Source organism: Tribolium castaneum, chromosome 1, assembly GCF_031307605.1.
Source record: "Tribolium castaneum strain GA2 chromosome 1, icTriCast1.1, whole genome shotgun sequence".
NCBI classification, from domain to species: Eukaryota; Metazoa; Arthropoda; class Insecta; order Coleoptera; family Tenebrionidae; genus Tribolium; species Tribolium castaneum.
The window spans coordinates 24,618,311-24,635,709 of NC_087394.1; the positions used below are offsets into that span (position 1 = coordinate 24,618,311).

General features: G+C 40.8%; 2 protein-coding genes across 4 annotated transcripts in view; both read left to right on the top strand.

Annotated features, from left to right (window-relative positions):
• The window catches only part of LOC103312480 (uncharacterized protein), a 60,806-nt gene that overhangs the window by 13,401 nt on the left and 30,006 nt on the right, over positions 1–17,399 (top strand). The gene's annotated exons all lie outside the window — the stretch shown is intronic.
• LOC107397869 (retrovirus-related Pol polyprotein from transposon 297) lies at positions 578–7,290 on the top strand. The gene is made up of 3 exons (XM_064358905.1): positions 578–931; positions 2,327–3,771; positions 4,063–7,290. Exons 2-3 carry the CDS (start codon positions 2,854–2,856, stop codon positions 7,288–7,290), a joined length of 4,146 nt encoding a protein of 1,381 aa, XP_064214975.1. The 5' UTR covers positions 578–931; positions 2,327–2,853.

Below are 17,399 nucleotides of genomic sequence, written 5' to 3' on the forward strand. Positions count from 1 at the left end.
TTAATTGTGTTCGAATTTTACGGAACGAGACGGCCGAGCATAACAAATGGAGCTCTCTTGTTCGAGCTTTTCACCGGAGAAAATGATAGAGAGACAAAAAGTTTAATTAATATTTACTTAATATGGATTGGGTTTAAAAGTAAATTAGTGATAATTAGGCTGGTTTTTGTATGGGTGAAATTTATTCGGAAATTGAACCTTAATTCCATTGCCATGGTAGTGAATTAATGATTTTAATTGTGGGTTCGTGAGTTGGCAGCTCTGTCAATTAAACAATAGGGCAGAAAAGATCCGGTAGTACTAATTAAGTTTAGCGTAATTAAATCATTTAGGGGAAAGTGGCTTCTGTTGGACCGAGGAAACTCCTCTATTTCAACAATTTCGCAATGTTTACTCTTGAGAGCTTCGCCTAACAAATTAAAACATTCTAACTAAATTAATCTTTACTCGATTTCTTTGAAGGAAGGAAATGAATAATCTTTCTAATGACAGATTCAGAGGAATGAAGAAGTTGTTAATTATTTTTTGTCACATTATTATTCTTTGAATAGTTTTGTCACTATTTATAAGTTGTAGGATGGAGTCCGAGCGGTCATAATTTTTTTTTTATTTTATATTTTAATTTAATGGTAATTTGTGGTTTTTTTACTTTTCGTCATAGATTAGCATGTAGATAATTAGGGTAATTAGTCAGTAAAGCTCCGAAAAGACCCCGAGACTTTTATTTCGAGAAACATAAACACTTGAGCCTAATTTATTAGCTAGTCAGGGTGACAAGCAGACCACCCCAAGTCGACCGTGAGAAAGACGCCTTCGAATATGCAATTTTGCATATGAGTTTTTAGTTTTCACCCACACTTTAGAGGGGTAGTGTGAGCTAGAGTCAGTTCCAAGTTAGAGTGACTTAAAGTAATTGCTTAAGTGAATCAAGGTGAGTTATCACTGAGTAATCCCAGTTTGTTGGTGTGTGAGGTTTTTCAATCCAATAAGGTGTAGAGATTTATGATAATTACCATATCAACGGTAGGGTGAGTCGTTCAATCATTATTTTAATTGCTGCGGTGTTGATATTTATAATTGTTGATAACGTTCATCAGAAACCTGCGTGAGTATTGAGTACAATATCAAACTGAAGTTGAATTAATGCGCTATTCATCAGTTGATAGTTTATTTAATTGGTTGATACTAAAGTTGGTGATATTTGATGAGAATGATATTGAATTGAGAGTTGACGAACTATGAATAAGATTGAGTTGAGCCCCGACATGTCGAGCTAAACTTTGTTAGTCTGTCTATCCTTAATTAATCCACGGTTAAGCTTGAGGCGGGGCGGCGCTCGAAAATGCCCATTGCACGCCGAGATTAACCCAACAGGGGACGCTGGAGGGTCGCGGCGTCGCGAGGCCTCCAGGTCTGGTTTATGTTTATTTGTGGACGCGGGGGATCACTAGGCAGCCGCGTTCATTGCACCCCCAGGTCTAGGTTGCAGAATAGGTCGTGGGGAGAGCGCTGGAAGGTGATCATTGCACTTGCTCGTTGGTCCGTGAGACGGCTTCGGCTATGAGGTTAAGGGACTTGTTCACCACCTGCACTATGAAGAGGGCTTCCATTGCACGCTCAGGGCTATGTGTGATTAGCAGTTGAGCAGGTTAGCCAAAAAGGTGTTCATTGCACTGCCCGGAACCGCCCCTGAGATACGGCTGCGGCCATGAGGTTTATAGGGACTTGTTCACCACCTGCACTATGAAGAGGGCCTCCATTGCACGCTTAGGGCTATGTTTGATTAGCAGCTGAGCAGGTTGGCCAAAAAGGTGATCATTGCACTGCCCGGAACCGCCCCCTTTTTATGTTGGTCATAGGCGAGTACCATGAACATAATATCCATTGCACGCTTGGTGTTGAATGACCTGCGGGTCTCGAAGTAGACGCTGGACGGATATTACCGGGGTACTCATTGCACAACCTAAGACAAGTGGTGGATGACAAGGCAGCGTTGCCTATTGCACGTCAGAACCGCGAGGTGGTCTCTCGATTGCTGCTGATCCAGAGACAAGCGGGCTGGATGGTATCTATGAGCAAAGGGGTAACCCTTTGCCTGGTTTTCCCTATGCTCCTGGAGTCCTATTGACCAGGACTGCGACTGTTAACCTTTTGAACCCCTTGGACAGAGCTCAACCGATTCTATTCGAATTACATATTTTATTGATGGTAGATTTGCATAATTATTTTGGATTAACGACTGTTACATTTATTGGTTCACAAATGGCGATTGTGGACGTCTCACTCTGATGGACTGGATTACTCACACCCCCATTTTATTTTTCAGACGTTGTCTTAACTAAAATTGATGACCTGACCCCGACACCTCGGCACCAGCTCTCCTGACAGGATTATTTAAAGTGGTTGAGTACTTTCAAAGTTAGTAAGGTAGTGAGTTGCTAAAATTGCCGTCGGTCCAAAGATTTTCCTGATATTTGATAAGCATATGTTTGTAATTTGCGATAATTACGCTTCTGTACAAAAATCGGTTCATCAAAGGCCATTGTGATGGATTTTGCACGTGTTCAAATTAGCTGTTATTTTGCGTTTCAAAAATGGCCCTACATAATTTATTTCAGAAGTGGGATAAAAGACGCACAACCACATGTCTGGCCAGGCTAACTCATACCACATGTTAAAATTTGACAAATTTATGACCACTTAAAACCACCCCCAAATAAATTGCCATTTTAAATGTGCTTTTTCCATTAACTTAAAATAACATTGGCGACAGAAATAATCCAGCTGGCAGGTGTCGGAGGCGATTTTGTTTAAACAATTGTTGACTTTTGGGTTTTGTTTCTCTTTAATAAGATGAGCGGAAATAATAAGAGGAAGCAAACTCGTGGCGAATCGCCAATTAACGCGCGAAGGGTTAGAGGCAGCACCGACGGGTCTGATCAAACCGTCTCTTCGATCGACCGCCTCACCGAAGTGATGGCAGATTTTCTCGAGCGGTCAAACAACCGCCCTACCGCGTTTGCCACAAAGGAGGAGGTGGTACCACCCTTCAACCCAGAGGACCGCGACCAAAGCGCCGAGGCCTGGTGTCGCAAGGTGGACGAGTTAAGGGGTATTTTCCGTTGGACGGAAGATGCCACAATTTATTATGCTTTGGCGAAATTGCGGGGACTCGCCGAGGTGTGGTACAAAGGGTTACCCTCCGTAAACATGTCTTGGGCGGAATGGAAGGAAAAATTAAGGACTGCGTTCCCATCCACTCGCGATTTCAATGACGATCTCTCGAGAATGATGCAGCGGCAGAAACGTCGGGATGAAAGCTACGCTCGGTACTTTTATGAAAAGCTTTCGCTCATAAACGCTTGCCGCATCATAGGAACCGACGCCGTTTCATGCTTAATCGGGGGCATTGACGACGTCGTTGTAAAAACGGGCGCGAGAGCAGGCAATCACCAAACCCCGGAATCGCTTTTCGCATACCTCGCGACGATCAGCGACACAAAAGCGCTCCCGAAACCAGCTACAGCGACCACTTCGTCGTTCTCACGAGCACCCCAGGTAGCAAAAACCCATCACCGAGGAAGACAATTCGACGAGAAACGGTCTTCGGTGCCGGTTTGCTACGATTGCGGAAAAGAAGGACACTATCGCCGACAGTGCCGGAAGCCAGCACCGGAAAACAGCCGGAAATCGGAGCTGCGATGCAACTACTGTCGTGGTACCGGTCACACCGAGAAATATTGTAACAAGAAAAACAAAGACCCGAAGACGGTAGCATGACTATCTAGCAAAACGCGCGATCCGGCTAATCAAAAATATTACAAATCAATCTTAATAAACGGTGTAGAATCAACGGCGTATGTAGATTTAGGTAGTTCATGTACCACAATACGTTTAGCGGAGGTTCAAAAATTAGGGTTGGATCACGATTCCAATCAAAAAACCGCACTAAAAGCTTTTGGGAACGGGGTTGTTGCAACGTTAGGGTCTACGACCTTCGAGCTAACAGCTGATCGGGCAACGGCAACCGTTCGGGCCCACGTGGTCCCAAATTCTGTCCAGGAAGTACCTGTCCTAATCGGTCGCAATTTCACCGAGATGCCCCACATTGTCATCGTAAAGGACCAGACCTCGTTAAATATAATCGCAACCGACGCAGAATCAACACTGTCAAAAATCACACCTGAACCGGCATTATCAAAAATCAAACTTCGAGTCGCGCAAAACACCATCATCCCGCAAAATCACGCCGGTCATATTGCAGTTTCCGGAGACGAGTATGAGGGTGATGTCCTCATTGAAGCTGCGATAAGACCTCAAGAAGGTCATGAATACTGTCTACCGCGTACAATTATTCACGTCAAGGCAAATGATACCGCCTTTTTACCATGTATCAACCTATCGGACAACAATTTAAACTTTAGAAAGGGACAGACAATTGCAAGGGCCTGGCCCTGCATTGAAGAAGAACCACCCACTGAGATGGTCTTGAGGGTAAATAACTCACCCCCAACCGATCTACCGCTCGATCAGGTAAAAATCGGGCCCATCAATGAGAACGAAAGGGATCGCCTTTTTCGATTATTGATGGATTATCGAGATTGTTTTGCACTCACGATAGATGAACTCGGATGTGCAAAATCGGCGGAAATGGAAATAAGGCTCTCCGAGGATAAACCCTTCACTTATCGGCCGTATCGAATGGCGAGATCGGAGCAGGACACAGTCAAAGATATTGTGCAAGAGCTTTTGGACAATAATATCGTCAGAGAAAGCGAGTCAAATTACTGCTCACCGGTATTATTAGTCAAAAAGAAAAATGGCGAACAAAGATTGTGCATCGATTACCGGAAGTTAAATGCACAAACGGTTAAGGACAACCATCCCCTACCTCGAGTGGACGATCAAATTGATCGGCTGCAGGGTGGCGTGTATTTCACGAGTCTCGATTTGCGGTCGGGTTACCATCAAATCCCGCTAAGTGAAGAGTCGAAGAAGTATACTTCATTTGTTACCCCCTTCGGTCAATATGAGTACAACAGAGTGCCATTCGGACTGACGAATGCGCCGCGAACGTTTCAGCGATTCATGAATAAGATCTTGAAACCAGCGCGAGAAAACGCCGCCGTGTATTTGGATGACGTCCTTTTACACGCAAAAGACGTCAACGAAGCGTTACAAAATCTACAAAAAGTGTTCGAGATTCTCAGAAGCGAAGGATTAACACTTAACTTGAAAAAGTGTTCGTTTCTGATGACCTCCGTGACATTTTTGGGATTTGATATCGAGGACGGAAAAATCAAACCCGGTCAAGATAAAACCAAAGCCATAGAGGCATATACCGCTCCGAAATCAGTACACCAAATTAGACAATTCATCGGGTTGACGGGATATTTCCGTCACTTCGTCAAAGATTACGCGTTGATCGCTAAACCTTTGACAAATCTGACGAAGAAAAGTACTGCCTGGAATTGGGGCGACAAAGAGGAAGAGGCGTTCCGCAAATTACAGGCGGCACTTGTGACGCGCCCGACGTTAGTATTATTTAATGCCGAGCTAGAGACCGAAGTTCACACCGACGCCAGTGCGTTAGGGCTGGCCGGAATTTTATTGCAAAAACAACCCGACGAGCGATTACATCCAGTGGCGTACTACAGCCGGCAAACGACCGATACTGAGCAAAAATATCATTCGTACGAGCTCGAGACACTAGCCGTCGTGGAAAGCTTAAAGAAATTTCGATCTTACCTGCTCGGTATAAAATTTACCGTCGTGACCGACTGTAATGCATTACGAGCGACGAGCGTTAAAAAACAAATAATCCCGCGCATTGCCAGATGGTGGCTCCAACTGCAAGAATTTACATTTGAGGTGAAGTACAGACCCGGAAATCGTATGAAACATGTCGATGCGTTAAGCAGAAATCCGGTGGAATCGGGAGAAATCGGCGAAGTACTTCACATCGAAGAGGCGGATTGGGTCCTATCGGGGCAACTAACCGACGACAAAATAAAGCGCATCCGCCAAATTTTGTCGAAACCCCCGACAAATGACGAAGAACGGAAAATTTATAAAAATTACGCCCTACGCGATGGACGCGTGTATCGCATTACCGTGCGGGGAATCCAATGGGTTGTCCCTAGAGGGATGAGACACCAGGTGGTGCGAGCCGCACACGACGATTTCGGTCATTTTGCGGTGGAAAAGACATTGTCCCGACTGTGCGAGCATTATTGGTTCCCTAGGATGCGTAAGTACGTAGAGCAATACATCGCTTGCTGCATTGCGTGTTTGTACAATAAGCGCGCATCGGGTAGAAAAGAAGGGTTTCTTCATCCCATCAAGAAGACCGCGGAACCGCTAAATGTGTTCCATGTTGATCATTTAGGACCATTCCCCAAAAGTCGTCGAGGTCACACGCACATCATCGCCGGAATCGACGCGTTTACAAAATTCGTTTTTCTCCGTGCAGTCAAGTCGACCAAAGTAAAATACGTAACCGAATATTTCCGTGATATTTTCGCCACGTATGGCAAACCAAAGATTTTAATATCAGATCAAGGAAGCTGTTTTACTTCAAAACGCTTCAAACAATTTTGCCGACAAAATAATATTCGTCACGTGATGAACGCAGTCGCGACGCCAAGGGCGAACGGCCAAGTTGAGCGCCTAAATCGGACGATTTTAGCGGCCCTTTTATCTTCGACCCTTGAGGAGGAACGGTGGGACGAGCACATCAGGAATGTGCAGTTTGCAATTAATAACGTTGCAAATAAGTCCACCCGGAAAACACCATCCCAATTGTTACTAGGATATGTACCGCGCAACGGAACTGATGTCGTACTTCGCGATGAAATCACCCAAGTATCTTCCGTTGTAGAGGATTTAGTAGCTACTCGAGAGGAAGCACTCGCAAAGATGTCCCAGGCACAAGATAATCAGAAAAAGAATTTTGACAAGCGACGAAAACGACCACGGCGCTACAAACAGGGTGACCTAGTGTTGGTGGAAAAGAACGTCGCTTCAAACACAGGTACCAGCCGAAAATTAATACCCCCTTACAGCGGCCCGATGGTGGTAAAAACAGTATTACCTAATGATCGCTACGTCGTAACCGACATGAAAGGGTCACACAGAACTTCGAAAAAGACCAATTACGAACGCGTAGTTGCTGTCGATCGGATGCGACCATGGCGCGTGCCAGGAGGAGTGTCAGATGACACCGACAGTGAAAGTGGGGAAGACGAGATTGTCCCATCTGACGAGGACCCGGAAGTGACAGACGAGTAATGTCACCTCGGGACGAGGTGAATTGCAGGATGGCCGAAGTTGTAGGATGGAGTCCGAGCGGTCATAATTTTTTTTTTATTTTATATTTTAATTTAATGGTAATTTGTGGTTTTTTTACTTTTCGTCATAGATTAGCATGTAGATAATTAGGGTAATTAGTCAGTAAAGCTCCGAAAAGACCCCGAGACTTTTATTTCGAGAAACATAAACACTTGAGCCTAATTTATTAGCTAGTCAGGGTGACAAGCAGACCACCCCAAGTCGACCGTGAGAAAGACGCCTTCGAATATGCAATTTTGCATATGAGTTTTTAGTTTTCACCCACACTTTAGAGGGGTAGTGTGAGCTAGAGTCAGTTCCAAGTTAGAGTGACTTAAAGTAATTGCTTAAGTGAATCAAGGTGAGTTATCACTGAGTAATCCCAGTTTGTTGGTGTGTGAGGTTTTTCAATCCAATAAGGTGTAGAGATTTATGATAATTACCATATCAACGGTAGGGTGAGTCGTTCAATCATTATTTTAATTGCTGCGGTGTTGATATTTATAATTGTTGATAACGTTCATCAGAAACCTGCGTGAGTATTGAGTACAATATCAAACTGAAGTTGAATTAATGCGCTATTCATCAGTTGATAGTTTATTTAATTGGTTGATACTAAAGTTGGTGATATTTGATGAGAATGATATTGAATTGAGAGTTGACGAACTATGAATAAGATTGAGTTGAGCCCCGACATGTCGAGCTAAACTTTGTTAGTCTGTCTATCCTTAATTAATCCACGGTTAAGCTTGAGGCGGGGCGGCGCTCGAAAATGCCCATTGCACGCCGAGATTAACCCAACAGGGGACGCTGGAGGGTCGCGGCGTCGCGAGGCCTCCAGGTCTGGTTTATGTTTATTTGTGGACGCGGGGGATCACTAGGCAGCCGCGTTCATTGCACCCCCAGGTCTAGGTTGCAGAATAGGTCGTGGGGAGAGCGCTGGAAGGTGATCATTGCACTTGCTCGTTGGTCCGTGAGACGGCTTCGGCTATGAGGTTAAGGGACTTGTTCACCACCTGCACTATGAAGAGGGCTTCCATTGCACGCTCAGGGCTATGTGTGATTAGCAGTTGAGCAGGTTAGCCAAAAAGGTGTTCATTGCACTGCCCGGAACCGCCCCTGAGATACGGCTGCGGCCATGAGGTTTATAGGGACTTGTTCACCACCTGCACTATGAAGAGGGCCTCCATTGCACGCTTAGGGCTATGTTTGATTAGCAGCTGAGCAGGTTGGCCAAAAAGGTGATCATTGCACTGCCCGGAACCGCCCCCTTTTTATGTTGGTCATAGGCGAGTACCATGAACATAATATCCATTGCACGCTTGGTGTTGAATGACCTGCGGGTCTCGAAGTAGACGCTGGACGGATATTACCGGGGTACTCATTGCACAACCTAAGACAAGTGGTGGATGACAAGGCAGCGTTGCCTATTGCACGTCAGAACCGCGAGGTGGTCTCTCGATTGCTGCTGATCCAGAGACAAGCGGGCTGGATGGTATCTATGAGCAAAGGGGTAACCCTTTGCCTGGTTTTCCCTATGCTCCTGGAGTCCTATTGACCAGGACTGCGACTGTTAACCTTTTGAACCCCTTGGACAGAGCTCAACCGATTCTATTCGAATTACATATTTTATTGATGGTAGATTTGCATAATTATTTTGGATTAACGACTGTTACATTTATTGGTTCACAAATGGCGATTGTGGACGTCTCACTCTGATGGACTGGATTACTCACACCCCCATTTTATTTTTCAGACGTTGTCTTAACTAAAATTGATGACCTGACCCCGACACCTCGGCACCAGCTCTCCTGACAGGATTATTTAAAGTGGTTGAGTACTTTCAAAGTTAGTAAGGTAGTGAGTTGCTAAAATTGCCGTCGGTCCAAAGATTTTCCTGATATTTGATAAGCATATGTTTGTAATTTGCGATAATTACGCTTCTGTACAAAAATCGGTTCATCAAAGGCCATTGTGATGGATTTTGCACGTGTTCAAATTAGCTGTTATTTTGCGTTTCAAAAATGGCCCTACATACTTTTAAACGGAATTGATTTATTTCTTTTGCAAGTAGTATTTAGCTTGAATTTTTTGACGTGCATCCATCTCTCATACATGTTATATACGTATACAAAGACCATTCTACACACGCCGCGACTATTACTGTAATAGTTGACTAACAAATCGTGGCAATTTATCATCTTAACTCGGCTCAGATTGTGAGACTTTCTCAAAGAAAATTCAAGAAAAACACTTTTTGGAATTAAAAAAAAATCCTACACCATCACGTATCGAATTTCGATTAGGTTTTATTCAGATGTGTACCGTTACCGTTATTAAATCCAAATGATTGAAATTATTTTTGTCGAAATGTTAAAAAACGAAGCTTCAACGGTAAATGTTAATGAAATTTTTGTAGGACGTTGCTGGTCCGATCCTGATAATTACTCGAGCACCTCATCTTACACAATGTATTAGAAATGTTCTGATGGTTATTAGCCCTGACGAAAAAAGCCTAATGATATGTTTTCGCAGCAATTACGTTAATTACAGCGTCCAAAAGCAATTAAAGAACATTCCCACGTTAATGAATGCAATCGGTACATTGATGTATTTATAATTTCATAAGAGAGGACGACAGCGCAGATTTGTTCAGAACAAATCATAAAAGAGATTGGGCTCTGATACGTCTTGACTGCTAACCACACCTCTATACAAAAAACCACAACCAACAAAAAAAAAACGATATTATTAAGACGATACCTGCACAGTAGCGCATACCGTAACGTTTTAAACGTCATTTTGCGGAGTTTTTGCATTGTAATGAGGTTCGCCATTGATGGAATGTGGGATGACACGGAATTCTACGATTCGTGAACTGCCACAGAGTTTGATGGATTTTCAACGCGTAATACCATCAAAAATTAGGAATTGTTACCCTTTTTTTAAACTGAGTATTGTTATTTACATTATTTCTGCAGTTTTACTTGATACAATCGAAAAACAAAATTTAAGTGCCAGAAATAAGTAAAAGCGTGTTGACATTTCGAAAGCTCTTTGCCGAAAAGCTTTTTAACTTTTTAGTAGATTTTTCAAATTCGAATCAAGAATGTTTTTTGCACTTTTTTAATTTCTAGGAGTTCGAAAAAAGTTATTTGGTGTGATTTCAAGTTTTGATTTGGTCCAAAATTTCGACGATTTCCCGATTCTGTGGTGGTCTGTGAAACTCCAAATTTCTTGCAACCATTTTTTAGGGATCCCACCTTTTAAAATATGTTGCATTTTGAAAAATATTTGGGTTTCATCCCTAACAGATCTGGCGAAAAACATAATTACAGATGTTGGAATCAAATCATGTTAGAGATTAAGCTTCGAGACGTCTTGACTGCTCACCACACCTCTGCCCAAAAAAATCAAACAAAAAAGTTATGATATTATTAAAGGCAGCACAGTAGCGCATACCTCGGCGTTCTAAACCCAATTTTTGTAATGAGTTCTTTCATTGATGGAACGCAAGATGTTGAAACCGTTTACTCGAAATTCTTCGATTGTCGAATCGTCCCTACCATTTAAATTAAAAAAATCCCATTACGAAGAGAATGAAAGTAATTTATGAATGAATACGCGTCGTACCGAAATCGATGTCAGATGAAGAAAAAAGCGTCAACGAAAGCACTCAACAGTTAGACAAGAGATGTATTAAACCCACCGGATGCGTGCTTATTAAAGAATTATCAAATTTTCAACGCATACTTTATTTCTCGAACACCAAACCTTTTAATCAATTCGATAATTTCGACGGTCGGTTTCATTACCTAACCGTGACGTTCCGAAATTAAAAATAACTCCTTTTAATTGGTGGATATTTTGACGGAACGCGAAAGGAATTGCGTACCTTATCGCGGCCGATAAACGAGCTTTCCTAGCCGTATAACCGAGGCTGTTTACTGCACACTTGACGGCCTCTTCACATTTACGCTACCTGTGTTACTCCCATTGTACGACTAGAGAGAGTGCCGAAGAAAACGTGCAATGATCGCTCGCTCGGACCAGACACAAAAAATCTAATTGCTGATGAATAATTTTCGGTCCGGCATCGATCTCGATACGATTCTTTGTCTTTTGTTGGGGGATTTCTTGCGGGACGGGATTCTATTAAGTATTCTCCGAGCCGCATTCCTTCTCTTATTATAACATTTTATAGAAAAATGCATTACTCGTGCATCTGTTGGAGATTTGCTTTTATTATTCCGTTCCCGATGGAGTTTACTCGTGTTATTAATATTAGATAGTGGATCCGCGTTGGGAGGAAAAGTCGTTTCGTCTTAATAAATGCAGCGCTTAAAAATGGAAATACCAGGGAAGGAAGCGCACTTTTCTTCCCCTTGTTGGTGTACAAATTTGCTCTTAAAATTACTAAATTCTCTAGCCTAAGTCCGTTTTTAATTACGTGGCTACTTAAAAATAACCTTCCGAGATGGGGGAAACAAATGTTAAAGATATTGGACAGGGTGAATTGAACAGGGGTAAATAAGGTCTCTTGACCTCATGTTGGTATACTATAAAGCGCAAACTATTTCTTCTCTTGTGTATCTTTGGAATGACTTAGTTTGGTCTATATCTAATACAAACTGTATCTAGTAACGCCAATGGATATAAAATATAGCGTACATTTAAACGCAATGGATAATCTGAGCTATGTCACAGAAACTGTATTATTTGGTATTTTATTATCTTTTTCGCTGTCTTCAACAATTCCAAAGCCGAAAGTAAGTTTCTATCTTGCTATTTTATGCCCATTTTCAGTTATTGACGCCTGTCCCACATCTAAGATTACGACAATTTTCAAATACTTATGCTTATTCGGAAATAACGAAAGCACAATGTAAGGGTAGCTACCCCTTCTTTGTTCTTTTTCTTTTTGCGAATAGTTACTTAACGGGGGTGTCCAAATGACCAAGAAAATAGCATTGTTTTAGAAAATGAAGGAAGATCGAAAATCAATGAAAGAGTAAAGCCACTAACAATACATTTACCAACAACACTACACTGCAAGATATAACTCAGCCAATACACAATATACCTTAGCCTATCCAAAACTCCTAAAGGAAAGGGAAAGATACAAATGGCAAGGGTATCATTTGCCGTCTCATCGAAAATATATCGCACGATAATAGGAAAAAAGTCAGATCAACAAGAGAAGACACGAACTCTTACGCGGGGAAACCAAACAAGAGAACTCTGCAAAGTCAAAATTATTTGCTCAACCTGCGTAAAAGAAATACGAGGAAAGTTATTCCTAACATGTGTGAAGTGTGAACGCTTCTTGCACAACCGTTGTGTTCCCAGAAGTCATAAGAACCATATTACTAATGATGAAGATCAAGAGTACATATTATGGTATCTCTATCATAGGGATGACAATAGTGAATGTTAGCTGGATAAGTTAATATATGCCGATGAGGAAGAAACAGAAGCAGAAAGTGACAAAACTAACGAAGAAGAACAAGAGAACTCGAAGAATTCGGAGAGGAAAAAAATATGAAGAACAAATGACTAGAGTGATCGTAATCGAGATGATTTATATGACCTGAATTATTAATTAAGCATTAAATTAGATTTAAACTTTGTTGAAAATTATACACGAAATTACTTTGATTTTACTTCTGTTTTTGGATATAACTGTAATTCCGGCGTTCAAAAACTATAATTTTGGACTCAATAAATAAAAATTAGCATTTTCCACACATTTCAATCTTGAGCCTGGAATCACGCAATTATCTATATCTTTATTCTGAAGGCGGTAATGATTTTTCCAGTTGAGATTTTTGCTTAACTGTCCAATAACTGTGCACTTTACCCTAACTCTTTTGGATGCAGTTTTCTTATTTTGGGGGAACGTAAAGTTTAAAATAATTAAAAACAGATTAATATTGAGATTTTACGTGTGCCATCTCTTTTATGTCTTGTCTGATTTGACCATTTCCGGCTTTAAAACGATTTTTGGAGGATTTTGTTGGTTTGCGCCTTTTTCCTAATAAATCTTTTCTGGGCATATGTGTGTCGATTTGGCCGGCACGGATCATCGAGTGTTCGATGCGTGTCCGTCTATTTCCATCCATATTATTCATACGTCCTGAGCTCCATATCCACATCTAGACAATCGCCTCGAGCTTCAATATCCGCAATCTTCCCTCGAGATCTGTTCCCCATTTAGATGATTAGATAGTGACGGCGTCGTCGTCGTCGTCATGTGACATCAGCCGCATATTCCGTCCATATTCAAATGCCCTTCGTATATATGTATCCGAAGATAATGATGCGTTGCGCTCGCCTTCGATGTTGTGATTTTCATGCGAGTGCCGGAGCTCGTTATCGAGAGTGAGCCTCCACGGCCCGTGATATCATCAATATCATAATTCCTCGCGTAAGACAGTAGCCGTACGGCATAACAACCAGGAAAGGAGCGTCCGATGGACAGACATAACCGGATCGAGCGCTACACGAGCAAAGGCCGCTTAGAAATCACCGTAAAATTAGAAATGAAAAAAACCGGACAACGCTTTTAATTATTCGGACGGGTAATTTGATATTTTCGAAGCAATTTTCGAAATTTTTCTACGTCTACCGTAATTTGATCGTTAATAAATATGAGAAGTGGAATTGACGGGAGACTCCCAGCGTGACTACCACGTGCAGAGTGTGGCCATTTTTCATTAGACACGAGAATTAGGTGCACACAGGTGTCGCTACAACACGATGGACTTCTTTTACAGAAATTATAACGCCATTCCGAGGGACGGACGCTTACATAAATTATCCCAGATTGAATGTTGATGGTACTATTACGCACATATAGAAGACGATAAATAAAAGTCCACAAGGTGACTCTATTAACCATTTCTTATTTCTTATTCAACTTCTGTCACGAGTTATTAATCCTGCCTTTGACCTGGACTATCAGCAATCTTACAATATTTATTAAAACTACTCGCTTTTAGAGTAAACATTTTTTTCCAATCTTAAACGGTAATACTTATTGCCTCCAATCATTCTATTTCACCTATCTTGAATAAAACTATTCCACTCACAAATATTTTAAAGAAGTCTGTCTTTATTAAAACTTACCAGTAGCTACACAATAGGGAACAAAATTTTTGGTATCAGAATCGGAAGTAAAAAGTCCATAACATTTTACTGAACATTAAATCAAAATATTGAACCTTCAAGCTGAATAAAATGATAAGTTTGAAATTCAAAATTCCTAGTTTGAATTTCGTAACGATAAATTTAACACGGAATTTCGATTTTAAAAGTCAAAATTGAGTGTTAAATTTAGAACATCCAATTTTAAAAAATAGAAAAGTGGTTTGAAACATCAAATATTTGTTATAGAAATACATTGTTTACTATAAAAAGAAATAAATAATAATCGGTGCGTTTTTGTGTAGCTTTGCATCGGTAAAAAACGGGTCAAAATCATTGCACTGGGATTAGAATCGTCCACGTTTTCATTCCGAATAAATATTCTTCGTCTGCGGTATAAAACGAGGTCCCTCTATCTCTAACCTTGGTCCTCAGTCGTATTAATTCATCACTTGTGGCCGAGAACAATCAGACTCTTGCCTATAAACTCGTATTATAATTCAGATTAGTGTCGTTGATTTTTTTCTCTCCTTGGTGTCGCAGTCCCAAAGCAGCGATTTAAAATTCTAAACGTCTCGAGATGAAATAAACGCCTAATCACGTGGCGTAATTCGAACATCGTCTGATCTTAACAAATGACACTACTTAATTCAATGCAAATCGATATCGTGTATAAACATTTTCAAATAGTCATAAATAATGAATAAAGTGCGCTTAAGAGGACAACAAATCGAAGAGATTTATCATCGGTTGATGGCAATATGCGTGCAATTAATTAGTGGCGTGCCGCCCGAGCAAACAAGGGTTGATTTTATGAATTGTAATTTTATTCATGCTTTCACCACCGGCGAATTTTTCGTGTTTTGATTGTTTGAGAAATTAACGAGCTTGCAGGCTTTAGTATGAATTTTTATTCATAACTTCCGGCTAAACTAATCGCATTTCCACCATCATCATGCCGAAATCTTGGTTGGCATTGACCATGGCACCACAGACTGACCTTCTAATTGGGAACGTGCACACGAAATGTTATCGGGGGCCGTTTAAAATTCTAATGAATGTTTTTTCGTTAACATTTTGTTTACAAATAAAAGTCTTTGGGTATAATGCTTGTCTGGGATGACATGGAATAATAAAATGTGGGATAATTAAAAGCGGGTTTCTTGAATCGGTGCATTAATTGGCCGAGTCTCGGATGGAGTAATTAACTGGGAATGTGTTGGTCATTAATTAGCGGCCCAGGTAGATATACGGCCGAGAACGGACTAGGTGCTAACCGCACCCTCGCTATTGTCCGAATCTGCAATGTAACTCTCGAAACAATTAAACGGACGTTTTTGCATCCAGACGGACGAGCTTTCGACTAAACAGAGGGTCGAAAAGAGCTCCCGGAGGTGGAAAAATAACGCACCGTTGAGCAACTGTTGCCGAGATGTATATTCTTTTGTTTTCTTTAATTTCTTCGCATTCTTACAGGAGGTAGCCATCGGTAGTGGGCTTTGCTCATGTCGTAAGATTTAGTTGCTACATATTGCAATGCAAACGCGAAGAAAACTAACTATAAGTTGTGGTTTTATTTTCATTTTCTACATCCAAAATTTAAATTCAAACTTGGAAAGGACATCTTTTTTTTAATTTTTTTGATGTTACTTAGGCATTTCAACTTTTAAGTTTTAAATATTTAGAGAATTCTGCGAGAACAAAGAGAGAAGGTAATCAGTTTTTTATTAATTTTTTAAATCCTGTCTTCTAAAGGTAAACTAAACATTTTGACTACCTAGACGTTGTTTTTTGTATTCAGAATTTTTAGTTTGATCCAGGCTTCAAATACAAACTTGTAAAGGACCGCAACCGTAATTTTCTTTCAAGTTTTTGTTAGTTACTTCAGCATTCTAACTTTTAAGGTTTGAAATTTAGAAAATTCTAACAGAACGAAGTCAAAAGGTTATTCTACTTTCTAAACTCTGATTTTTGTTTTAAACTCAAAATTCAAATTTCGAAAAGGTTACACCAATAATTTCTTTTTAGTGTTTTTAATTAAATTAAAATTTAGATGATTCTAATCTTTAAAACTTATTATTCCGAGCATTAGACTTTTTTGTATGCTTTTTAAGCGTAAAAGTTACGATTTCTGCACTAGACTCTGGTCTTTGAAAGAAGATATTTTTTAATTCACAATAATTATTGAATAGATTGCCACTTTCTCAGCCGGGCAACTACCTCTTGCCCTCATAAAATTTGTTTGTCCATAACTGGCATTAATTAATTATTTTCAGTTAGCGGCCCGTTAGCGACTCGAACTCGGTTTACGGCCGCAATTATTCCGATTGCAAACCTCCATACAAAAGCCATAGGCGACCTCGTCGTGGCAACTTAATTAGCGGATTTGCCTAATCGAAAAAAATCGAATGAATTATAATAATCAAGCTTGGGTTTAATTAAAGGCCGATTATGCACGGAGGCAAATCTGACGGATGTGTCTCGGACTCAACATTTCGCAATTAAACAGCCGGTTAAAGTCTTACCTGCGGTGGTTAATTCTAAGAATAATCTTCTCTTCCAATCAGTCGTGATAATTAAACCTTTCTTAATTACTGGCTGTAAATAATACTTTAAGTGCCGTTTTAACGCGCCTTTAAATGTCACGCCTTGAAATTTTACTCCAACTTTTAAATCGCTAAAAATACAATGCACAAAATTAAATAAAAAGAAACGCTCGTAAACGTCAATCTTGCGCCCGATTTTACGAACGTATCAACGACTTGCGTTCGCGATTTTATGTGCGTTGGAGCAAAGGGTTGAAATGACGTCAAGCCGACAAAACATGTCTGTGATTGAACCAAAACCGAGCAATAATAATTTAAATTTAAGTACATAACATTATGATTGTTATATTATGGAGTCCGGCGGTGCGTTCGGTTTGA

Coding starts and splice junctions, on each gene's coding strand:
- LOC107397869 (XM_064358905.1), top strand. CDS start 2,854: ATGAGCGGAAATAATAAGAGGAAGCAAACTCGTGGCGAATCGCCAATT. Junction 3,772..4,062: donor AAAACAAAGACCCGAAGACG/GTAGCATGACTA, acceptor AATTCTGTCCAG/GAAGTACCTGTCCTAATCGG.